General features: G+C 45.7%; 1 protein-coding gene across 1 annotated transcript in view; it reads left to right on the top strand.

The window, feature by feature from the left end:
* LOC112409478 (ectonucleotide pyrophosphatase/phosphodiesterase family member 7-like) overlaps positions 1–26212 on the top strand; it is a 41763-nt gene extending 15551 nt beyond the window's left edge. The window contains 4 exon segments of the mRNA XM_024759628.1: positions 11439–11584; positions 19654–20280; positions 24099–24221; positions 25994–26212. Of these exon segments, the coding sequence (XP_024615396.1) occupies positions 11439–11584; positions 19654–20280; positions 24099–24194 (869 nt within the window). The 3' untranslated portion in view covers positions 24195–24221; positions 25994–26212.

The raw sequence follows: 26212 nt of genomic DNA, 5'->3' as shown, positions 1-26212 counted from the left end.
ACAAAAATCCTGACTGTTTGAATGAAGGAAAGAATACAGGAGAGAGGATTTTAAAAATAAAGCTGACTATTAATTCAAAATATCCTACCTCATCATCTCTTCACGTGAGAAAATCTTTGCATCTTTATAAAGGGTGTGTTTTTCCTCCAAGTATTTGGCCCCCAGCACCACCTGCAAGACAGTGGAAGTGGGGCCTCTGTCTAGGGTGGAGCCTCCCAAGACCTGACACTGGGGGCGATGTTCTCCCTCCAGCTCCCAGGGCTGGGCACTGGGCAGGTCTGCATGTTGCTCAAACTGCTCTTCTCTCTCATAAGAAGGGCAATTACTTCCTCCAAGGTAGTTTTCTCCTTCCCACCTGGCTCCATCCCCCACCCTTCATCATCCCCCACCTCCATGTACACACACACACACACACACACACACAGAGAGAGAAACACACACACACAGGGGTCTTGGCCACAGCACCTGGTAGTTCCTTAAAATGGAATGCCGTATTCATTTTCTATGGCTGCATAAAAATTAACCACAAACTTTGCAACTTAGAACAACACCCATTTATTATCTCTCTGTCGTCAGGAGTCCGAGCATAGCTGAATTTAGTCCTCTGCTCAGGGTCTTACAAGGCTGTAATCAAGGTGCCGGCTGAGGTGGTGTCTCATCTGAGGCTCGGGGTCCTCTCCCAAGCTTACGTAATTGTTGGAAGACTTCATTTCCTTGCAGCTGTAGAACCCATGGCAGCTTGGGTCCAGACCCTCTGCTAAGAGCACACCTGAGGAGGTCAGGCCCACCTGGGATAATCTCCCTTTGGATTAACTCAAAGTGAACTGATTAGGGCCCTTAGTTACATCTGCAAAATCCCTTCAACTTTTCCATGTCCACTGGTTAGAAGCCAGCCACAGGTCCACCCATGTGCAAGGGGAGGGAATTATACAAGGTGTATATATCCGAGGCAGGAATCTTGGGGCCATCTTAATTCTGCCTACCATGAATAGGTCTTGGATGGGGCCCAGACAACCAGGGGGTGAGCATCAGTCTTTGTGTAAAGGCAACAGGTAACAGGATGATGCCCCAGCATGGAGCTCCAGAAAGCCCCAGAATTATGGTCTAACCCTGGAGGCCTAGGGGCTGATGCAAGAGGGGCACTGACTGACCATGGAGGCTGGACACCCCACATCACAGTCTCCACATCCATAGGAGACCCTCTCTATTGCTTAGACAAAGGCGATGATAATGATGATGATTTTGAAGAAGGAGGAGGAAGAGGAAGATTATTAATTTGAAAGTACTTATACTAATCTCCTAGGGCTGCCATAACAAAGCACCACAAACTATGTGGCTTAAAACAACAGAAATTTATTGTCTCACAGTCTAGAGGCCAGAAGTTTGAAATCAAGGTGTTGATAGAGCAATACTCCCTCTGAAAGCTGTAGGGAATCCTTTGTCTCTTCCTAGCTTCTTGTGGTTCGCTGGTGATCTTTGGCATTCCTTGGCTTGTAGATGCATCCCTCCAACCCTCCATCCAAACCATGGAGTTCTTCCTGTGTCTCTGTCTTCACATGACCATATTATTATAAGAACACCAGTCACTCAGATTAGGGGCCCACCCTACTCTAGTAGGACCTCACCTCTACAATGACCCTGTTTCCAAATAATGTCACATTCTGAGGCTCCGGGGTTTAGGACTCCAACATATCTTTTTTGAGGAGCACAGTTCAAATCATAACACATAATTAATTGATAGTTACAGGCATGGCTACATCCAGATCCTCAAATTATATCATCAGAACGATCAAGCTCTCTCTTTACTTCTCCCCCTCCTCCTCTCTATTTCTCTTTCCTAAGAGTGACCACAAAATTCCCAAGTTTGACTCTCATTGGACCAATTTGCTTCTCAGAACCAATCTCTGTGGGGGGATGGAATGATGCTGACCACCCAAGCTGGGACCACATGCCCACCCCCCGGTCAGGGTGGGGAATGGCAAGTCCCACACAAACCACATCACCCATTGTGGGGGGATGGTAGTGGGTCCCAAGTGGAAAGTCAGGGACTGTTATCAGAGGGAGGAACAATGGAAGAAGGACTGGCAGAAAGCTCAGTGATCTACCACCCAGCCTGAGCCCAACAGCGTGGGGATGGGGTGAGTTGCAGTCGATGACCCAGAGTACTACTGAGTCCCAAGAAACCCCAACTCCATCCATGGGGCTGCCCACAGGGCACAGGCTCCCAGTGGATTCAGTGACCACACCTCCCAGCACTGTCCCTCTGTGTCACTGAACTCTGTCATAATTTCCCTCAGACCTTGCCAAAATGAAAAGCCATTCTCTGGGGGTGAGCAACTCATTCTGCTAGTTTAAGTCACGCAATTCCCTCTCCCTCTCCAGAAGCCTGTACTTACTGCTCCATCACTGGTAATGACAATGAACATTTCTGCAATCACAGTTTTTATTGCAAAGTGATTGAAGGCCAGCAAGAATAAGTTATGCTGCTGAAACTATGGAAATCCCGCCAAGCAAATAGTGGGTGGATAGGAAGTCTTATGGCAGCAGCTTGTATTTCCTCCCCCAAGGAACTGACTGAAAATAAGAAGCCATCGCCACCATGTTTCAAACAAAAGCCATGATATTATAATCTGACAATTTTAGATCTAGTCAAATGGATATGGCCCAGGGGTGAAAAGGAGACGTTCCACAACGAGACAATGGTCTAGAATAATACAAGTGAGGTCCTCACAGTTCCACATTTCCTCTTTTCTTGAAAGGACACTCTCTGGCGTGCTCAGGGCTCATGGTGGCCAGAAATAAAGTCTCTCCCAGTTCCAGAACCCCCAGGGCAACCCCAAAATTGGAGCAATCACTTATAGCTGTGTAGACCATGTGCTGCACAATTCTGAAAGGGTTGTTTTCATGAATACTATGTGGATGGTGTTCCCTGAAGGTGTGCAGGGCACAACTTGCACAAATGAGCAGTCACTTATATTCTATCTCAAAATCAACTTATAAGAAGTAAAAATTCCTCAGAGATGTTGTAATCAGTCATGAGTCCACCTCTCCTTCATGGGACAGAGCAAAAAAAGTGTGGCGAAATGCGCTTGGATGATCTTTAAGACTAGATCAGGGTTTCTCAACGTCCCGCTATTGATATTTGGGGCCAGATCCTTCTTTGCCTTGGGGGGGGGGGGCTGTCCTGTGTGTTGTGGAGTGTTTAGCAGCATCCCTGGCCTCTACTCACTAGATTCCAGCAGCATTCCTCACCTCGTTGTGCCTATCAAAAATGTCTCCAGACACTGCCCCATGTTCCTTGGGAGGTAAAAATCACCCCCTAATTGAGAACCTCTGGACTAGATGTGTAATATGCAAATCACATGTAAATCAGAGAGCCAAAGGTCACATACATGATACTCTAGCCAGTGAACAAAAAATCTGAAAGAAGTAAGAGAGGTAGGGAAAGAGAAAGGAAATTAAATTCCTGCTGCTGGTAACAACACAAGCCCAGCAGATGTTGTTGGAAACCCAGTTAGAAGATGCCATAAACCTTAATCAGCTCCCATCCTGCTCCCCCAGAAACAACTTTCTGCTGAAAAAAGTCCTGAAAGCCAGCAAAACCACAAACATGAACAAACAGAGCAAAGAAAACCACAGACTGAGATAGAAAAGATGTCCCTCCAACACCAGCCATTTCCACGAAGGGATAAAAATGGATTCATGGAAAAAAACTGAAAATAAGGAAGGCTGGGAAACTAGGATATTCCCTAACTTTTCACTAGGGAAATTTCCACCTTGCAGAAAAAAGCAGAGAAAATTGCACAATGAAGCCCCGTGTACCTAGCACTGAGCTGCAAAAATGTGTCCACATTTTGCCAGTCTTGTTCCACTGTCCTTACCCAAGGCCCTGTCTTTCTCCTTCCTTTCCTTCCTTCCTTCTTTCCTTCCTTGAATCTTTTATAGCAAATTTCAGACATCATGTCATATTATGCATAACACATCAGCATGCAGTTCTAACCTAAGAGTTTGGTCTGTTTTTACAAAACCTCCATGTCATATTTAACAGATATGACATGAAGAAACTAGGATACTTGGAGAAAAGATCTGATTGACACCTTAGAGTTTCTCCTACCAGTGCTTCTCAAATTTGAACATGTATATGAATCACCTGGGGATCTGGTTAAAATGCAGACTCCGGTTCAGTGGGTCTGGGGTGGGGCCTGAGAGTCTGCATTTCCAACAAGCTCCCAGGTGATACCAGTGCTGCAGGTCCATGCGTCACACAGAGGAAGGGTTGGACCAAAACACCAGAGCAGTGGAGCAAAAAATCATGACTGCTCAGGATTCCAAGGCCTTGAATGAGAGGAGAAACTGGAACCACTGGAGACTGAGGGCTCAGGTGTATTCGTTTCTTGTGGCTGCTGTAACAAAGTACCATAAACTGGGTGGCTTAAAGCAACAGAAAGTCTGGAGGCCAGTAGTCCAAAATCAAGGTGTCAGTGGGCTGTGTTCCCTCTGGAGGCTCCAGGGAAGAAGCCTTCCTTGCCTCTTCCAATTCTGATGGCTGCCAGCATTCCTGGGCTTGTGGCCACATCACTCCAGTCTCTGCTTCTGTGGTCACATTGCCTTCTCTGTCTGTGCCTTCTCCTCTTCTGCCTCTTGTAAGGACACTTATCTTTGCACTTAGAGCCCACACAGATAATCTAGGATAATCTCCTCATCTCAAAATCCTTAACTGAATTACAACTGCAAAGACCCTGTTTCCAAATAAGGCAACACTCACAGGTTCTGAGAATAAGAATATGGACATATCCTTGGGGAGGGGGGAGGGGCACCATTCAGCCCACTACACCAGTAAGAGGGGGAAATGAAGTGAGAAAAAAAATGCAGAAGAGAGGGGAGATCCCGTTTCTGTGACAGTGGCCGGTAAGGCAGGCCAAGGGTAGAACTGTGTATTAACAGACTTCCCAGATGGAACGCAAGTGCAGCCGTCTGCTTCCGTCTGCTTCCAAGGCTTCTTGAAGAGAGAACGTTTCTGTTTCTGACAGCAGATTAAAGGAAGAGGTGAGGAGTGAGCAAACCATTCTCTGTTGGCCTAGTTCCTGAGGAATCATGCCTCTGCCTTAGGGCCATTCTCAAGTCTTGTTCAAGGATAGAATGATTTATTGATGGCCATAATTAAAAAGCAATGCCAAAAAAGAAGCAGTCAGCACTTTACATCTGCACTTACACATGAGCAAGAGCGGTTTGGTAAAATGGGCACTAGGGTCTTATTTCCCCGTCCAGAAAAGGGCTCCCATCGTGGGGTGTCCTGTTGGGGTCAAGCCTCATGTCTGCAGCAGGAGTTGATAAGGTTTTAAATTTCAACTGGTGCACTGAGCCACCTGTTCTCATCCCCAGCACTTTTATTACAGGTCTAGTGAATCATCAGTGGGTGGGACTCTGAATGTGTAGACTTGGGTATGTGTGGTTTTGAGCTCCAGTGGGGGCTGTTTTTCCACCAGTGTCTTAGCTGTAGGTCTGAATGAGCTTGTCTGCTTGAGATTGGAGCACTAGGTTGATATAAGGTGGTTGGTTGACTTGATTTAGCAGCTATTCTTCCTCATCAATTTCATACTAGCTGGTTAATAAGACCTTTCTTCTTTGGTTTGGGGAATGTGAACTTAATGAAGCACTGGACCCCACAAATTGGGAGGGAAATGAAGACATGTTTACAGCTTAATATGGTAGGTTGGTTCAAAGGAACTACTGAATGAAACAAGTAGGTCCTTAAAATATTGTTAAACAACTGAATGCATGATAAAGTGTGTCTATGCCCAAATGGTCTATTGGCAAATAGTTACTGTTCCACCTGAAAATTAGTAGGTAGGAATTGAGCAAATGTTTGCGGGGGGGAAGGGAGATGCTCTTATTGAGTATATTAGGTTATGCGTTTTATTTTAATTCCACTAAAGGTTTAATTTATAGGTTTATTTAATGTTTTAACTATTATGTATAGGTTTATTTTCATCCCACTACAGTATTTTTTTCCCAAGTTGACTTTGGACTAAATCAAGGTCTGCTTCCTATTTCTTCAGTTTGTACCTGGCCGCCTACATATGGGGCAGAGGATGGGATGGAATTTGTTCAATTAAATCCAACAAACATTTGTTGAATGCCTACTAAGGGCAAAGGTCTCTGCTTTGTGCCAGGGAAACACCAAAATAAATAAGGCACAGCCCTACTCTCAGCCACGTCAGGGAGCAACAGTTGTAAGAAACAGAAGGCAAGGCTCTATCAGGCAAACTCATGAGCATGGGAACCAAATTAGAGGGAATCAGGGAATAGAAACTGCAATTATAGAAACCAAACTTCCTCCTCTGGCTCTCAGAAGCCCTGTGGTCTTTCTTACCAGCCCCATGGGCTTTCTTGTCTCTGCTTCCCTCGCTCGTGACCACCTTTCTCTTTTCGCTACTGGTTCCTCATGGGAGACAGCAGAGCCCACCACCAGCTGGTTAGTTACTGTGTCTCTTGGTTCAAGTATTGAGAAAGACAGAATTGGGTTTCCGGCCAACCAACTGAACACAGGGAAGAGACTTGGTACAAATACGGTGCCTAAACCTGCCTTTCAGCAGGGCCTATGAGTAGGGGAATTCCAAGAGGAAATACCTGTAAGTACTGCAGGCACCAACACACTCTATTTTTTAACTCTCTCCCGCCCCCTAGAGTGTAAATACCATGAGACAGTTTACCACAGTACTTGGCTCAAAATATTTGAGAAAGGGAGGGAGAAGGAAGGGGTTGGATCAAACTCTAGACTTCCTGGTTTCCTAAATTCACTGTGCAAGTATTTGGAAATAAATAAACATCAGTCCCTGAGAACCAGGAGAAGGAGTTGAATCTAGCTTGGTTCTTTCCCAGACCTGAAATGTTCGCCTGGGTGAAATACCTGTACCTTGCCATAACTGATAAAGTGTGGGAGTATGCATTGTACCCTGATTAAAGCATAATTAGCAAGCAGCAGGAATCCCATTCACTAGGAGAGCTCATCCTACTTCCTGTTTCACTTGCACAATTACCCACGTCACCAGACACTGAAATGACAGTGATGACAGACTCTCAGAATGATACAGCCAGAAAGGCCCTTGGAAACCATTAACCACACTCATTCCATATACGGGGAAACTGAGGCCCAGAGAGAGAGCAAGGGCTTACAAGAGCCAAGGCCAGGTGTCCTGCCTCCAAGCCCAGTCCCACTTGTGCAGCATCACGTGACCCAAGTGAAACCAGCTCCTTTGCAGTCTCTGGAACTCCAGGCACAGCCAACACTATCACCTTCACGTAGTTTTTCCAGCCAGGTCCCCCCATGGTCTCCAGAATAGAAAATGCAATTCAAATAAAACCATGATAGCTGCTCCCTGCAGCTGACTGTTTCTTAGCTTCCCCTCTCCTCTGTCTTGTTTTGCCCACATTCCATAACTGGCCCTTGACCAGGATAAAGAGGCCTGAGAAGCAGGAAGGAGGAACCAACATGGCAGTGGAAACTCTGCTGGGTCTCATGAGTGGTCCCCAGCCACCGGCTGGATTTAGAACATGCCTTTAAGTGTCAGGGTGGAAATAACCCAAACACCATGGAGACAATTCCCTTTGTACAATTACTGGGACAAGCCATGCCACAGAATGGAAGGGTCATGCTCCCTGAGTTCATTTTAGGTTAGTTGTTTGAAACTTGTGTAATATCGCTTTGAGGGGAAAATGGATTCTATGATTGGTTTCCAGGCTAGCCTACTTAACTGATGCTAAAATTGACCTCTGGGTCCCAGGGCATGGAAGCCAGAATCCATAGGTTGAGAGAAGAGGAAGTTTCTTTGCCCGTGGCTTCCTCCAATCCCTCCTGCCACGTCCTCCCAGTGGCTCTGGACCCCCATATTTCCCCATATACCAAAGTGATCCAGGTTCTGATGGCTGCCTGCCCTCCCCCTGGTCCCTTAAGGAGGGGGGCAGTGGGCTACTGTCAACCCAGATTTTGGAGCAAGGGGCAGTCTGCTGGAACTAATCCACATGCAAGTGTGAATGACAAACAGCCCCTGAACCAGTGGTTCTGACATGTCAGCGGGCACTAAAACCACCTGGAGAGGTTGTTAAAATGCAGACTCCTGGACCCCACCCCATGACTGTAAATTCAGCAAGGGCTACAGTGGGGACCCGGGAATCTGTGTTTTTAACAAGCTACTCAATTGATTCTAATGTTGATGGTAGAAAATACCATGGAGAAACACTAGAACAGGTGAAATGGCAGGTGTTCATAATTCCGGAGGGATTTTTTTTTTCTCTTTACTGGGTGGAGAGTCACATAGACCGGGATTCAGGATACTACAGATTTTTTTTAAAAAGGGCAAAGGAGCACTCCCTGGGTGAATTACCTCTGTGCTTCCATGTTGTCTGCTGCAATGGCATGGCTCAGCCATCAGGAAGCTGTAACAACAGGAGGGTTTCTTGTAGATTTCAAGAGCCCCCATTATTCGTTTGTGAGGCTCCAAATATTCTTGCCCATTTGGCTTCTACCTACCCCTAACAGAGTACTCTCACTCATGGTATTCACAGGGTGCAACGCTCAACATCATCAGGCATTCGGGAAATGCAACTAAAAACCACAATGAGATACTGATACCTGCTAAGTTGCCCATAATCAAAAAAAGGAAAATAGCAAGTGCTGGCAAGGATGTGGGGAAACTGGAACCCTTGAACATTGGTAGTGGGAATGTAAAATGATGCAGCCACTGTGGAAAATAGTTTGGTAGTTCCTCAAAAAGTTAAACATAGAGTTACCATATTACCCAGCAATTCTACTCTTAGGTTTAGACCTAAGAGAATTGAAAGCAGGGACTGAAACAGTTACTTGCACATGAATGTTCATAGCAGCATTATCCATAGCAGCCAAGAAATGGAAACAACCCAAATGTCTATCAATTGATGGATGGATAAACAAATTCTGGTCTATCTAGACAATGGAATATTATGCAGCCATAAAAAGGAATGAAGTATAGATTCATGCTATGATGGGGATGAAGCTGGGAAACATGATTCTCAGTGAAAGAAGCCAGACACAAAAGGCCACATATTGTATGAGTCCACTTCTATGAAATGTCCAGAATAAGTAAATCCATAGAGACAGAAAGCAGGTTAAAGGCCGCCAGCAGCCGTGGGAACGGAAGGCTGTGTTGTGACTGCTAGCAGGTAGAGTCTCTTTTGGGGGTGATGAAAATGTACTAGAACTAGAAAGAGGTTGCACAACATTGTGAATGTACTAAATGTCACAGAATTGTTCACTTTAAACTGTTAATGGGGCTTCCCTGGTGGCACAGTGGTTAAGAATCCACCTGCCAATGCAGGGGACAAGGGTTCGAGCCCTGGTCTGGGAAGATCCCACGTGCTGCGAAGCAACTAAGTTTGTGCACCACAACTACTGAGTCTGCGCTCAAGAGCCCACGAGCCACAACTACTGAGACCACGTGCCACAACTACTGAGACCACATGCCACAACTACTGAAGCCCGCACACCTAGAGTCCATGCTCTGCAACAAGAGAAGCCACCGCAATGAGAAGCCAGCGCAGCACAATGAAGAGTAGCTCCCACTTGACGCAACCAGAGAAAAGCCCACGCGCAGCAACAAAGACCCAACGCAGCCCAAAATCTAAATAAATAAAACTTTTTTAAAATAAAATGTTAATGGTTGGGACTTCCCTGGAGACCCAGTGGTTAAGACTCCTTACTTCCACTGTAGGGGGTGCAGGTTCAATCCCTGGTTGGGAATAAGATCCCACATGCCGTGCCGTGCAGCCCCAAAAAAAAGGTAATGGCTAATTTTATGTTAATTTTACCTGGGGTGGGGAGGAGCAGAGGCTGTAATCAAATTTCCCAGGTTCCACACCGAACTCTGCCTTATGACCTTGAGTAAACTCTGTGCCTCTGCTTCCTGCAAAGAGGGAAAGCTCTAAGGGGGCTATAATAGTTCCCACCTTACAGGGCTATTGGGAGCTTTAGATGAGTTAATGTTCCCGAAGTAACTCGGAAAAAGGAGTTGGCATATGGCATGATGGTAAATGTGTGCCATGATCCCATCACACAGACCCTACCCCCCATTACACATGCAAACCAAGGCTTGTGCAAGTTCACACAGCAAGTTCAGAAGCCAAGTCAGGGTTGGCACCCAGCTCTCATGGACTCTAAGTCCATGCTCTTCCCGTCAACAGTCTGACTTGATCCCTGACCAAATCTTGACACCCCGAGGTCCCAATCCCTGGCAGCAGCACAACTTCTTTCTGGTGATCCCACTCGTGGTTGGTTGTCAGGCCTGCCAGCAAGGCAGAAACAATAAAACCACAACTGTGTTTGCTTCTTCCCCATTGAAAGCTTTGGCCACCCTAGGGGGACTTTACCCACCAGCAGTCTGGCAGCGACTCTGACCCAGTGGAGAGCTTTTCCCTTCTCTGTGCCCATGACCATCAAGTTCTAGTCACAGAATGTCCCTCTTACCATGGACATTGGAGACATCATCACTATCTTATTACAGTCAGTAGGGTCACCCAGAGGCTCCATCTCCCAAGAGGCAAGGGAGTGGACACTCAGCTCTCTCCTTGGATCTTTCAGCTCCCTCTTTAGACTGGCCTCCACGTGCAGTCCCCTTTTCACTGGTGCAATGTAAGATCACAGGGGTTTTTTCCATATCTGGTTCAACTGCTATGTTCTCAAGAACAATCTAGCTTACATTCCCCCAGTATCTGTCTTCTTTCCCTAAGCAGAAAGAAATAAGTCTGCACCCATCTACATCTAGAAATCCTTGCTGGGACTTCCCTGGTGGTCCAGTGGTTAAGACTCCACACTTCCAATGTGAGGCGGGTTTGATCCCTTGTCAGGGAATGAAGATCCCACATGCCACATGGCAAAAAGAAAGAACGAAAGAAAGAAAGAAATCCTTCCTGATTCCCTTGGTTGCTTCAAACAGTGCAGCCCGTGGGAATCCTAGGAGAAACCCTGGGATGTTTGCCGAGAATCAGGCCCACTGGGTGTTCCATATAGAATCATATCGTCACAAGCAAATGAGGAAACTCATCCCACAGGAAGTGTCCAAATCCCAGGTTCTCAGCTTCTGGACACAGAATAACCCGAGGAACTTGGCCTCCCCACCCCCTGCCTTCCCCGCTCCCTCATCAGCTTCCACCAACTTCTCCCAGGGCTGTGAGGTCTGTTCCAGGGAGCAGATCCAATCTGACAGGTGTGAGATGTGATGACCCTTCCTTTGTGGCTGCCAATGTTTGCATCCCAGAGAAACAAGTCTGAAGCCCAGAGGGACAGCCCCAGGATTAAGTAGGCCAACCGGAAGGATGCTGGGGGAGGTGGTCTTAAGAACACATGGACACCCCTGGCAGCATCCGTTCATAGAACTTAACAGTACCTTCTCTCCTTTATTCCCAAGGTTGCTGGATCGAAGATCACAGAGTCATTCACAACATGATGTTTAACACAGAGACACTCTGGAAGTATTCCATCAAGACCACACAGAACAAGACTGAGTGGTGGGACAATGGCATTCTCCCCCTCTGGATCACAGCCCAGAGACAGGTACCACCAGAAACCCTGGGCTGACTTCCTGGGACATCGTCTCTCATTCCTAGGCATGTGGGTGGCGGGTTAGACGTTGTGTGGCCTTGGGCAAATGACTTAACCTCTCTAAGCATCTGTTTCCCTAAATGTGGTATAGGGATCATGATGATGCTCTTATTTAATAGAGTTCATGTAAGGATTAAATAAGATATGCACTTAAGGCATATCTCAGTAAGTTTTAGCTGTTATGGATGGATGAGGCTCCATGAGGGCAGAGTTGGCTTAATCATGATTGTACCTCCAGGGCTCATCATAGGGTCTGGACCCAGCAGCTCTTTAATAAATATCTCTTCATACACTTGCCTCTGACTCAGGCATAAAATCCCTTAGGAACAAAGTTGACCACTCAAGGCATGAAAAGCTCTGATGAGAACATTTGCTTGAAAGTATCCCAGCAGCCACTCATTATTGCTTTGAAAAGGCAGAAACGAGATTTGTGCGTTGAACTCCCAGCCCCAAACCTGTTGCCAGCTTCTGCATTTTCTCAATGAGCTTCCAGAGTCATCACTTCATAACAGATCCTCCTCCTCTTCCCCCAAGACACCAGCCTTGGCTCCAAAGCTTCCTCGGGTCCTGACACTTCATCTCTGTGCTCCCAGCCCATGCTGTGCACATTACATTGCAAGGGGGTAAAATTGCAGCAGCTCAGAACAGTCTGTGGACTTATACTCCCAGAGCAGGGTCCAACCAGCTCCACCCTTCTCCAGCTATGTGACCTTCAGCAATGACCTCCACTCTGTGCTTGATTTGCCCCACCCATAGAATGAGGATGGCCGGAATCCCTGCTTCATAGGCTTGTTGGAAGGATTAACTGTGATAACGCATGTAAGTTGTTTGGCACTAACTGCTTGAAATGATCATTCTTATGAATGGAAGCTGAACCATTTTAGCAGGACTTCAGCTACAGGTCACCACAGCTCTAGGCCAGAACTATCCAATGGAACATTCTGTGATAATGGACATGTTCTATTTTGCATGGTCCAATGTGGAAGCCACAGGTGGTAATTGAGCCCTTGAAATGTGACTGGTAAGACTGAGAAACTGAATGTTTAATTGTATTTCATTTTAATTAATTTCAATTTAAATCTAAATACTACACAGGCAAGGGGCTACCATATTGGACAACACAGATCTAGAAGAATCACAGGGGGCTGTCAATGACCCTACTCTACTTCAGGTTCATTAAGTGTTGGGCTCTAGAGTCCTTCCTCTTCTGTCACATTTTTTTTTTTTTTTCTTTTTGCGGTACGCAGGCTTCTCACTGTTGTGGCCTCTCCCGTTGTGGAGCACAGGCTCCGGACGCGCAGGCTCAGCGGCCATGGCTCACGGGCCCAGCCGCTCTGCGGCATGTGGGGTCCTCCCAGACCAGGGCACGAACCCGTGTCCCCTGCATCGGCAGGCAGACTCTCAACCACTGCGCCACCAGGGAAGCCCCAACATTTTTAAACTTTGAGGCATAGACCATGCAAATAAACTGTCCATACAAGAAAAATAACAACCATAACACTCACTATGCACCAGGCCCTGATTTAAGTGCTTTACGTATATTAATTTATCACAACCCTGAGGTGGGTGCTAAGGTTATGCCCCTTTAACAAATGAGTAAACTGAGGCACCAGGTGATACCATAACTTCTCACAGTCACAAAGTTAGTGAGAGGCAGAGCCAGGATTTGAACTCACTCTGGGTTCAGCAACTCTTAACTCTTAACCATGACATAATATTTCTTCAGTGGCCAAAGCATTTAGTCATGGATTTCGGAGTGAATCTTGTATCTGCCTAGCTGCTAAGAAGGTCTGGATAGTCTTCCTTAATTTACTATTCAAAACCCAGGGCCTCTCTTGCTAAGGAATTTGTTCATTGGCATGAGGCTTCTGGTGGCATTCTCCCTTCCTGGTGTTTTCTTATACATGGTTCTTGTCTCCTTGTCATTTATTTGCAGGGCTTTGTTTCCTCCTGCTCAATTCATAATCAGAGTGCTTTTCTTCTTTGCTGAATTCATAAGCAGTTGTGCAAAAAGAGGGTCTGGTGCAGGGCCAGGCGACTGACAACACACCACTCGTTTGGCAAGCGAATGTCAAGTTGGTGCATCACGTTCTGCCATTAGCAGCTCCTGCCCAGGACAGGGCCATCAGCCAGCTCCCTGAGGAGGTGGTCAACCCTTCCCACCCCAGAAACAGGGGGACAAATGCCAAATGCCATTCGGGGACACATCTGCATTGTCGGGCAGGGCTGCAGGAGGGTGGCCTGCCCTGTACCCATCATTGGAAAATTCCTTCCTTCTTCTGAGTCTCTTCCAGGCAGGCTTTGTGGAGACTGATGTGTTAACCTTTAATAGGACTAAAATGTTTTCCGTCAGTGACATTAATACTGCCATAGTCCATCATGATTCATGAGAATCGGTGTCCCTTGGCAGATGCTGCCTAGGAGATGGGATTCCCAACCACTTTTGTCTCCACCATCCATGGTCCACGAGTGTATCCACTCCATCAGGACTTCCCCAATGGTCAGGCTATGAACAGAGAGGCTCCAATGAGAGCAGGCTGGGATTTTAAATGAGCTCCTAGGATAACTGAACCTGATCAATGGCTGAGATGTTTCACCAAGTTCAGTAAGCCCTAATTCTCAGAGAAAGGCAGACAGCCATGACTGTGAGACCCAGGAAAACCATAAAAACCTAGGAGCATGTTTCTCCTCTCTATGGAAGAGCCACAGATCATAGTAAGATGTGAAATGGCAGAGGGATGATATGGGTGAGATTCTCATGTCTTCCAAGACCGGACCATGGTAGGCTACCACCAGGAGGGGATTTGGAGAGAGGGTGGGGAGGGCAGCTACGGTTCTCGGTGTCAGCCAGGTCTCCAGACAATAGCTTCCAAACTTGGAAGAGTTGTGAGAAAGAGGGTGCCGTCAGCTTCTGCTTAGAAAAGTATTAATAGAAACATAATGCATCCCAGTATTGGCTCAATCCATGTCTATCACACATCATAAAGATTCTGAGAATAATAATCCGACCTCCAAAAATGTGTGGGAGGGGGAGAAAACACAGAATCTTGGCCATCTAGCTTCCTTCTGTTCAGTGACGCCTCCAGAATACAGAAAAGCAATGAAAACACTCAGAACCAACCTCAACTTCTGAATTTCAAAAACATGGAGTCCATCTCTTTCCTCTCAGCCATTCCCTAGAACAAGTAACTAACTCCTTTCCCCAAACCACTAAATGTACTCTCCACCAAAGCACAACTGTGATGAACACTTCACAGGCCTTCCTAAAACCTGTGCGCTTTTTGACATTAATTCAGTCCCCTAAAAAAGGAAACAAGACAGAAAAAAACAAACTAAAACTCTTTCCTTAATGATTGGTTCTGAAGAGTTTTGGTAGATTCTGTACAAAACCCAACAGTCAGGCTTTGCCATAAGAAGTACCAACTCTTGTTTTAAAGAAGCAACTTAAGAGTAATAGCCACACTGATGCAACACTACACTAAGGAAGGATAATGCACCCAGTAAAACTAGCGATTTTCCAACTGCTATTGCTACTGGAAACACTGATTATGCTAATTAAAGGGTAGAATAGTAAATACCATCTTTTGCATCCAATTAAGTGCTGAGATTGTTTCTCAGAAGTAGAAACAATCTGTAGAAAATAGCACTTTTGCTTATCATAGGTCCCAAATAAACAGAGTCAATTGTGTGTGTGTCTGTGTCTGTGTCTGTGTGTACACATGCTCACACACACATTTCTCTCTGAAGCTCATTTCCCAAAGCAGCATAAATCCTCAAATTCCTATGGGACCAAGTGAGAAAAATCACAGTTTCCTAAGACTACAGCTTGGGATATCTTTAAAGAAAGAGTATGTTTTGAGGGACTTCCCTGGTGGCGCAGTGGTTAAGAATCCACCTGCCAATGCAGGGCACACTGGTTCAATCCCTGGTCCAGGAGGATCCCACATGCCACAGAACAACTGGGTCCGTGCGCCACAACTACTGAGCCTGTGCTCTAGAGCCCGCGAGCCACAACTACTGAGCGCATGTGCCACAACTACTGAAGCCCACGTGCCTAGAGCCCATGCCCCGCAACAAGAGAAGCCACCACAATGAGAAGCCCGCACACCTCAGCGAAGAGTAGCCCCCGCTCGCTGCAACTAGAGAAAGCCCACATGCAGCAGTGGAGACCCAACGCAGCCAAATAAATAAATTTTTTAAAAAAAAAGAGAGTTTCCCTAGTGGCGCAAGTGGTTGAGAGTCCACCTGCCATTGCAGGGTACACGGGTTCGTGCCCCGGTCAGGGAAGATCCCACATGCCGCGGAGTGGCTGGGCCCGTGAGCCATGGCCGCTGAGCCTGCACGTCCAGAGCCTGTGCTCCACAACGGGAGAGGCCACAACAGTGAGAGGCCCGCGTACCACAAAAAAAAAAAAGAAAGAAACAATATGTGTTGAGAACACAGCACCAGAAAACAATTTCAAGTTGGGAACATCTGAGATTTAACATGCTGGATATGCAGAGCTGCCTAAGACCCTCACAATGTCAATGTCAGCTTATTCTAAATAATAAAATAGTCAAACAATGTTCTACAAAACGTTAGAAGCTTCATCCTTCCAGTCAATTCCATACTTGACAGCAAAGTCAGTTTACATGGATGTTAAAGTACCGTCGCTAAAAACTGAGAATTATGTCTAATGCCAATCAGAAATGCAATAAATATTAGAGGATTTGCAAGTTAAAGCAACCATAGAAATTCTAATATCAGAAAGGAAAATGTGTTACCTGTAGAGGTTACAAATAAGATGCTAGAACCCAAAAGCAAAAGCATTTCTGTAACTATTTCCATAAGTTAATCAAGAGTGAGAATAGGATGGGTTTTCCACCCCTAAAAGGAGACATGATTCATGCATTCATTCAACACACATTTAATCAGCAGTCAGCACTTACTCTGAGCCAGGCCTGTTCTAGGTCCCAGGAAAAGTACGTTCAACAAGATCAGCAAAGCCCCTGATTTCCCAGAGCTCACATTCTAGAGGAGGGAACTAGATAGTAAAAAAGTAAGCAAATTAAGGTAATTTCAGGTTGGGGAAAGTGCTTTAGAGAAAATAAAACTGGATCTCAAAATAGGAAATGAATGCTGGAGGGCAGAGGGGACAATATTTCACCTACAGCTATGGATAGCAGAGCTTCTGGAACCTCGCAAAGTACTTAGTATTAAGACTTCTGTCTTAAGTCAAGCTTCCTAAAAGCAGAGCCTGAGGCAGGGATGTGGTGCTCATAATGTATTGAGGGAGAGTTCTCAGGAAATGGGAGTGAGGAAAACTGACAGGGCAGGAGGAGGACCTAAGTGAGACGTGGCCTCAGCTGGAGACCAGCTTCAGCCTGATCTCACGGGGAGCACTGGACCATGAATTGCACCCCCAAGTCATCCCACCCTGAAGCCAGGGAGCTGGCTTTATGTCCTGAAGTCAATCACTGGCCATGAGCTGCTGGGGATAGAGGAGCAGTATAGGATACCTGCCCAGGTGAGGCAGGACTTCGCCACTTGGCAAGGGAATTTTCCAGAACATGGGGGAACTGAGAAACATTAGTAGCCACCTTCACAGAAATGTGTGTGGGTGCAGGCCCAGTAAGGGGATCTTGGTGGGGTACCAACAGCATCCCCTACAACTTCCAAATTTGTTTCCTGCTTCTCTCTCTCAAATGGTACATGGGAAGTTTTGGCATTATGCTTAGTTATACTTTTCTGCCCATTTGTAGACCAGATAGCCAAAACCCAGGTGCCACTATCCCACAATTCTTCCCTGTAATTTGTTCTCCATACCAAATTGATACCGTTACACCAGCATCCTCTCTTGGTTCTTTTAAAGCCAATGAACTTTACAGTGTTTTTCATAACATCCAAATCTTGGGTGATACAAGAAGTGTCCCAGAACAGCCCTCAAGTTAATAGCCAAGATGAAGGAAAATACTTGCTCCCCAAATAAGCAGGTCAGTCTTTCATGGAACCAGAAATCTATCAAGCTCATACTATGTGCCCAGTCCTGGTTGAGGAGCTGCTTTACAACAGAAACTATTTAGTGAGATGGGTCCATCTTATTGTTAACTCATTGGTGAGTGTACATAAAATTATTTTCCTAACAATTTTACCAAGCTTTGTCAAAATCTAGCTTTCTGCTGGGGAGCAAATCATTTAATATTTTCATGACTTTGAAATCACTTGTGTTGTTAACACAGCCTCATTTTTGGTCTGAAGGCTCAGTTTGGCTCAGAGTAAATCCTTCACCTTGTAACCAAGTCAAAGCTCTGCTCCCCCGCATGCTCCCTACCCTCACCGTAAACCCTCTGGTGGCCCCAGCAGCCTGGGGTAGAAGGAGTATGGTCTACTCCTCTCAGGCCCCCCACACCTCTTTCCCTGGTTTACCCACTGGTGACAAGGAGAGGGAAGAGATGGCAGCTCCTCCCATGATGGCTTGGTGGTAGGCCAGGGCCCTTTTCCTGTTGGCTGTAATCTACTGCCCTGTGTAGTTGCCCATGGCCTGACATAGAAGGTGAAGGTCACTGGGCCCCACTGACAAGGGCTTCAGGGTCAAGCAGCAACCCCAGGCCCTGCCCAGGCCTTATAAGACTCAGCTACATTTCATGGCTGACCCACCCCATTCCTCTGACGTAAGGAATCCCATGCCCCATGCTGCAGCCATTTCTGCCATGACTGGAGGCTCCAATCTCATCTTCCTTCTGCAGATTCCAACCTTGGGGTCTACAGGCACATTTCAGATCCACCTTCAGGACCCCTCAGGAGACAGAAACTGGAGGAGATAATCATTGCCCCCTCTTCATCTGACCATGCGGTCTGGCCCATTGCTCTTTGTTCCTCTCCAGGAGACTAAAAGCTGAGCTCATTGAACACTAACATGCTCCACGTGCATTTAGTCCTCACAACCACCATACGAGGTGGCACTAACATCCCCGCTTTACAGATGAGGAAACAGAGGTGGAGAGCATCTGAGTGACATGCATCCAAGTGGGAGAAAAAAGATAAACCCAGGCAATCCAGCATCGAGCACACCTTTAACTGCCCTATTGTCTGCCTCTGGGTTGGGTGTCAAGCCCAGTGGCTGAGCAGACATCTGCACAGGGAACAAGATGACAGTCTCCCCTTCACACAAACACCCCCAAATTTTATAAACATTATACATGGGAACCAGTTAGGCAGATTCTCCCCTCTCCAACAGCCCCAGAGGAAATCCACAGATCTTATCTCATTGGCTCTGACTGGGACCTGGGCCCAAGGCTGAACCAATTGCTATGGCCAGGGGATGCAGCGTCCTCTGACTGGCCAGGCCAGAGCCACATCCCACCTCTGGAGCCTGATGTGGACCCAACACATCTTGCATGGAGCAAGAGTAGGGAGGAGAGCTACCAGGGGATGTCAGATGCTCCAAACCAGCAGACAGGGGAGGGGGTGCTGGGCAGGCAATCATAATAGCTGTCTACTGCACACACCGGGGAAGGCTTGTGGTGGCTTCTTAGGTCTAGAGGTAAAGAAAAGAGTGCCTACTATGGCCAAAACACAGTGCCCAATACTTTATCTTAAAGTTACCTGGATTAACCCTCACAAAAATCCCATCAATTTTTTGGCATTTTACAGGTAGGAACACTGAAGCACTAAGAGATTAAACTCACTCACCATCACCAACTTAGAAAGTGCCATTTTTCTTCCATTCTAAGGAACTGTTTTTTTCATTTTGCAGTCCCAAATTGGAACGCATATGCCAGTCACTGGAGTGTCGTGGTTTCATAGGCAGCATTTTTCTTCGTAGGAGCACATAACATAACGGCAGTTCTCACAGTTAACGGTGTTTTAGATTTCACGAGATCCTGGTGATGCCAGGAACGAAGCCCAATCCTGTCCGACTCTGAAGCCACATGTTTTCCATACCTTTGGACTGGGGCAGGGATGCTGACACGTTGGACTTTGCACATTATGAGAAAGATAGGAGAAATGGCCCTGATAGACTTTTCTTCTTGCACTTGCAGGGGAGGAAAACAGCATCATTCCACTATCCCGGGGGAGGCGCCAAGTACAAAGGGGAGGCCGTCCAGCGGTCCCTGGTGGAGCCGTACACCGACCCAGACAGCAACGAGACGGAGTGGAGGGAGAACACTGATACCGTCATGAACTGGTTCAGTAAGGAAGACTTTGACTTCGCGACTCTGTACTACAGAGAGCCGGATAATGTGGGACACTTCTTTGGGCCCGAGACAGAGAACAGGAGGGTGATGACTCAGCAAATTAACAGAACCATCGGGTACCTGTTGGAAGCCATTGAGAGGCACAGCTTGACTGAGCACCTCAACGTCATCATCACATCTGACTACAGCATGACCACTGTGAAAAAGAAGCCCAAAGTCACTGAGATCCTCCTGACCAACTACATCAGCTTCAGGGACTTGGTCAAGTTTGATATTGTGGACTATGGCAGCTTTGGGATGCTCCTGCCCAAACCAGGGCAAGAGGAAGCCGTTTACCAAGCGCTGAAAAATGCACACCTTCACCTCAATGTCTACAAGAGAGAGGAATTTCCAGAACGCTTCCATTTTGCCAAACACGAGTGGGTCTTGCCAATCGTGATGTATGCTGACTCTGGTTATAACATCAATGGGGTGAGTAGATTCTAAAATGAATAAATTCCATCTTGAATTTGGAAGGCAGTCACTAGGGAAGGACCGTTCTGAAAAAAATTAAAACATAAGTACATGCATGATGAGTTGCAACCCACTGTTTTCCCAGTGTTCCCCACCCCCTACCCCATATCCCAGACAACCCATCCTGTCCCACGTTACCATTATGCAATGATAATGACACACATCCCTGACCAAGGTTAAGTGTCCAGGGCTATGTTAAAAATTTAACATGAGTTATTTCATTTTTGTCTTCCCAACAACCCTAAAGATAGGTATTCTTATCTCCCCATTTTAATGAGGAAGAAACTAAAGCTAGAGAGAAGTGATTTGGAATTAGAATTGTAAGGCTGATGTCTGAACCCAAGCCTATGTGTTTGATCATTATGCACAAATCACCAGGAGACTGACCCAAAAAAACACCTTCTGGTTCCCATTTGCATATATCCAGAAATACACAATCCTGTTCACTTAAAAATTTATACACAGATGCCCACAGCAGCATTATTCATAATAAACAAAAGGTGGAAACAACCCAAATGCCCATCAACTAATGAATGTGTAAACAAATTAGGGTCTATCCATACAGTGGAATATTAGGTAACGATTAAAAGGAAACGAAGTACAATACATGTTATAATTTGAACGAACCTTGAGAACATTATGCTCAGTGAAAGAAGTCAGATGCAAAAGACCACATATTGTATGATTCCATTTAAATGAAATGTCCAGAATACACAAATCTATAGACACAGGGCATAGACTGGTGTTTGTCTAGGGCCGGGGGAAGTTGGAGGGAATGGGGAGTAATGGCTGAAGGGTACAGGCTTTCTTTTCGGGGGGATGTAAGTGTTCTAAAATTGGTTGTGATGATACTTTCACAACTCTGTGAATACACCAGACATCATTGAATTGTATACTTTAAATGGGTATATTGCATTGTTTATGAATTATATCTCAACAACGCCATTATGAAAAAAATAAGGAAGCCTAAAGAAGAAAGTACCAAAATCAATGCTAATTGTGAGACATAAGTAAGGTCTTTTTTTTTTTAACTACTAACCAATAATTCATGGCAGAACAAAGTTTAGGTGTTCAAAACATCACGTGACAGAAGACCATCCCAGGTACAGTTTGAAGAATCCTTGTCTAAGGCTATGAACAGGAGTCAAACATTATGTTTACAATCTGTATACTCAGCTTGCTACAAGTCCAGAGTATAACACGTATGGGAAAACTCATAAGCTTATTGTTTATTGTTAGTGGAAACATTCACAGTAAAATGCAACACTTTATTGGTATTTTGTAATCCTTCAAGTGGCCTGGAGCTAATAAGGCCTTGCCAAGAACAGATTCCATAGTCACTGGCCTCTTTTTAAACCTGGTTCATGATGTAACAGGTTGAGAGGGATGTTAATCAAACAGTCATATTCCCAGAGTGACCAACTAGATAGTCTGAGGGACAGGATGCTGTGATCAGTTTAATCTTCCAGAAAACTGACCATTAGACAGAAAATCCTTTGCGCCTCAGTGCTCTCGTTGAATCCACTTCTCAGATTCCCACCCACCTGCCTGCCTTGATGGGCGTGACTCTTCTCTCTTCAGGACTGAGGAGCTTGCAAAGCACATGAGGCCCCCACTGGGGGGCACTTAACAGTTCTAAACAGGCTGCTCCATGGTCTCAAAGGCTGTTGGACCAGTTTCTTTAGACAGGTGAGGGAGCCTAAGCTGAACAGACAAGAGCTTTCTATACTTAACAAGCCAACTAGGAGACCAACTTTTCAATATACAGAGCATCACATGTCTTACATGCCAGAATATACGTTGGTCCTAAGAAAATATAAACAGTGCTGTTCTGTGACTGATGTTACCTAGTCATTTGAAAAGGAGGACAGACAAAAACCTACCCAGCACTCATTAAACAATTACCTACAGTCCTTACTCCCTCCTCTCTAATCCTCTCCCAGACTCCAAAATGATATAGATAGATAGATGCACTTCTGTGCCTTAAGAAACATACCTGGCTCTAGAACCAGTCTGGGTTCAGATACCTACTCCAACACTGGCTACTACATGACTCAGGGCAGTTTCCTCAGCTGTAAAATGGGGATGATGATAGTGCCCTCACTTTAGAAAGCATTCAGAACAATTCACAGTACACAGTAAGCCCTCTATGTTTAAGCCTATTATAACTGTCAGTATTACTATCTTAATGCTGTTTCTAATGGGTATGTTTTTCTTTATTCTCTTCCTTAAAGATCTTCCATTCCTTCCTCTCTCTGCCACTGCAGACAGCAGTGTCCTTCCTTGTCATTTAAGTTTTCAAAGACTTCCTGGATCCAACAAGCATGACATTAACTAAAAGGCAGTTTTCTTTCAGGGGACTGGAATCTAAAATGGCTCTTTTGTTATTATTTTTTAGCAAATTATATTTCAACAAAGGAGATCATGGCTTTGATAATGTCTACATGGACATGAAGATCATATTCAGAGCTTTTGGGCCAGATCTCAAGAAGAATCACCTGGCTGAGCCTTTTGACAGCATCCACATCTACCCCCTCATGTGGAAGCTCCTGGGGGTTACCCCTGTGCCCCACAATGGCTCCCTGGCAGTCACCCAGGAAATGCTTATAGACGCTTATGACCAGCAGCCAGGTGTGATAAAAAAGCCACCACTAAGAGATTGGTAGTGTGTCCTGAGACAGAAAAGATTCAAAAGGGGGTTTCCTGAATGCGGGAAAAGTCAAGCAGAATAATCCTGTTTCCTGGCAGCTTCAGTGCTCCCAGCACAAGATTATCATCAGCAGCTCTGAACAGGTAGCAGAAGAAGTAGGAAATCCCTCGCTGTGTTGGTGACATTTTATATAGTGCCTGTGGGGCAAGAAGGAAGGCTCTCCATAGAGGAAGTCAGGCGATAATCCTTCTGAGCCTCAGCAAGCACGCATAGTCTGCGCCCAGATACCCCTTGTAGATTCTGAATAGCAGCCTTCCTTCAGCAACTCTGTGCATGCGAGTGCCTGCAGGAAAGAAAGCTGCTCACAGGGGAAGAACGAAGCCTTAGCACTCTACTCATGGCTAAAGAGGGGCAGGGGTTCCTATAAATGAGGTTGCGAATTCTGAAGACTTCAAAATCCTAAATCTGGGTGATATAAAGGAAGAAAGGAAGCATCTCTGGGAATTCATTTGTTTACAAACACTGGCCAGCTTTTCTTTTGCGGGGAGAGACTTAGAACACTGCCGGATGATTTATCAGATACTTAGAGCAACCACACTTAATTGAAATGGAGTACAAAGAACAGCTTCCTGCACCCTTTTCCTTTCTTCCAAGCCACTGCCCACAATCTTCTTGTGAATTTACTGGAAGCAGGCTGTTTTGCAGAAAACTAAGTGAATGGATGGCAATTCTCTAAGTTATTGAGAAATTTTTTTTTAAGTTTTAGAGTTTTGCTACAACTCTTTGGCCCCTACCGCCTGTCCCATAGTCCTGGGAGCCTGAGGTAAGGTGTGTTTGACCACCAGTTACTGATAAGCAGGACATCCCACCAACTGATTTTCAGCGAATTGGCTTTTGGCAAAGTGGTCACTAGGCAAATGGGTCATTTGGCGAATAGGTTGTTTAGTAAATCGTCTTTCAACGACTTGCCCTAAGAGATTTCTCTACAGTGAGCACTTCCTTGGGTTAAATGTACATTTTGTTTCCATAATTAATATTCACTAGCACCTCAATGGGAAACTTCCCAGGGACCCAGGAGCAGCCTCTTAATCAGATCATTTAAAACCATCTGATTTTTTATTAACAGGAGTGGACATGCAGAGGGCATCTGCTCTCCAAAATACAGCTATCGGTCTCGGGATTGTCGCAGGAGTTCTTGTGGTTCTGTTTGTTGCTGGTGTGACATTCATGGCCTTTGGTTGGAAAAAAAGTGAGTAGTCTCTGCGGGTTTTCTGTGGTTGATCAGTGCACATAGTAATAATCCATTTCAACCATTTCCTGAGTGCCTAGGGGTCCAGCACTTTGACAACCCAGTAACCAGGGATATCCTCGTGGGCTTGCATCCTGGACAGTCGTACAGGGCCCAGGACTCAGAACAGCCCCCAGCTTGGTCTGATCTCAAAAATCTTGATTTTTTTTTAACAAGGGCCCCATTTTCATTTTGCACTGGGCCCCAAAAATTATGTTCCGGTCGCATGCGCTTCCCAGGGCTGCTGTAACAAAATACCACACACTGGGTGGCTTATAACAGAAATTTGTTGTTTCACAGAACTGGAGGCTAGAAGTCTGAGATCAAGGTATCCACATGATCCCTCTGAAATGTGTAGCGGAGAAGGCTTCCTTGCTTCTCCTAGCTTCTGCTGGTTGCCAGCGATCCTCAGCATTCCTTGGCTTGTAGACACAATCTCTGCCTCCACCGTCACACGGCCAACTTCTCCCTGTGTCTCTGTCTTCACATGGTGTTCTCTCCTCTTATAAGGACACCAGTCATGGGATTTACGGCCCCCTGTATTCCAGTATGACCTCCTCCCATCTTAATAATACCTGCAGAGACCTTATTTCCAAGTAAGGTCACACTCCTATGTACCCGGGGTCAGGACTTCCAACATATCCTTTTAGGGGAACACAATTCAACCCATAACACTGGTCCTGCCACCAACCAAAGCATTCTGTGGACCTGTTGCACCTCTTTCTACATTTCCAAAGTTATATAAGGAGATTGAGCCTCCCGCAACCCTTATTACACCCAATCCTGACCGTTCCTCTACGTTCAAAGAGCCCCTGACTCAACAGCAAGGGGGCCTCCTGAACACTGTAAACAGCCTAAGGAAAGTCAGAACTTTACTTAACCTTAACTCCATTACAAAGCCCACATTTAACGTAATTTATATTTGAACTATAAAATTTTCCTATAAGTTGAAACATGACCTATGAAGGTCTCTACACCCTGAAGCAACATTTTAGAAAGAAATCAGTTGGTCCTTTTCTAGAGAAACCATTAGCCATAGGAGGGATAAAGGAAAAACCTCAAGGTACTGATTGAATGGCCAGTCCCACAGCATAATTTCTAAAAGGCAACCATTCCATACAGTTAAAATGCATTAGCTTTTTATCATCATCATTAAAAAAAGCCTCAAATCCAGAGGCTGAATCTTTACTATAACATGTGCACGTACACATCTCCTCTGCCACTGACAGGACTGATTGGATATACCCTAAATGCTTCTTGAAACATCAACACCACCTGGAATTTTCCCTTTTTATGTTAAATAGCAGTCCTAATCTTCACTTACACCTGAACACACCACACCTGTGAGGTCCATGGGACATTACAAATCCCTTCAGTGCTTTGATCCTTCCAAGTTCAGATCTGAGATGTATTACCTTATGATCTTTGTCCCCACACCAAGAGCACGCACACAAAGATAAAGGTATCTTCTGTGTGCAGGTCAGTGGTGTGGCCCACTCAGGGTTCTTCCCCAATCTGCTAGCCATCTATGGCATCAGGAAGGCTGGACCAGCCTAGATTTATTAATATCTTAGTATAACATCATGCAGTATCACTTACTCTGGTGTTAACTGTGCATGCCCTTTTGCTCCTCAGAGGAAAGGTAATTAATAGCTATTATGTGTGTTAATAGAAAGTGTGGTATTTATGAGTTTAACTGACCCATTCCTCTTGGTGTTCACTGTCTACTGCAGGCAGAAAGCTGATCAAAACAGCACAGGTGAACCAGTACGCCTGACCAAGCTCTGACATCGTTCCTTCAGGACAAGATGCAACCATATCATATGTCAGGTGTTTCTACCCCAGGACGCTGTGACTCAAAGGATTTATGCAACATCTCAGACCCAGAAACCTTTAATTCCGTGTAAAAACACAGCAATAACCACAGTCCACCCTCTTTATAAATCAAGTGT

Source organism: Neophocaena asiaeorientalis, unplaced genomic scaffold (assembly GCF_003031525.2).
Source record: "Neophocaena asiaeorientalis asiaeorientalis breed wild unplaced genomic scaffold, Neophocaena_asiaeorientalis_V1.1 scaffold254, whole genome shotgun sequence".
Taxonomy (NCBI): Eukaryota; Metazoa; Chordata; class Mammalia; order Artiodactyla; family Phocoenidae; genus Neophocaena; species Neophocaena asiaeorientalis.
The sequence above is the reverse complement of the archived record's forward strand: the minus strand, read 5'-3'. Positions and strand labels throughout refer to the sequence as shown.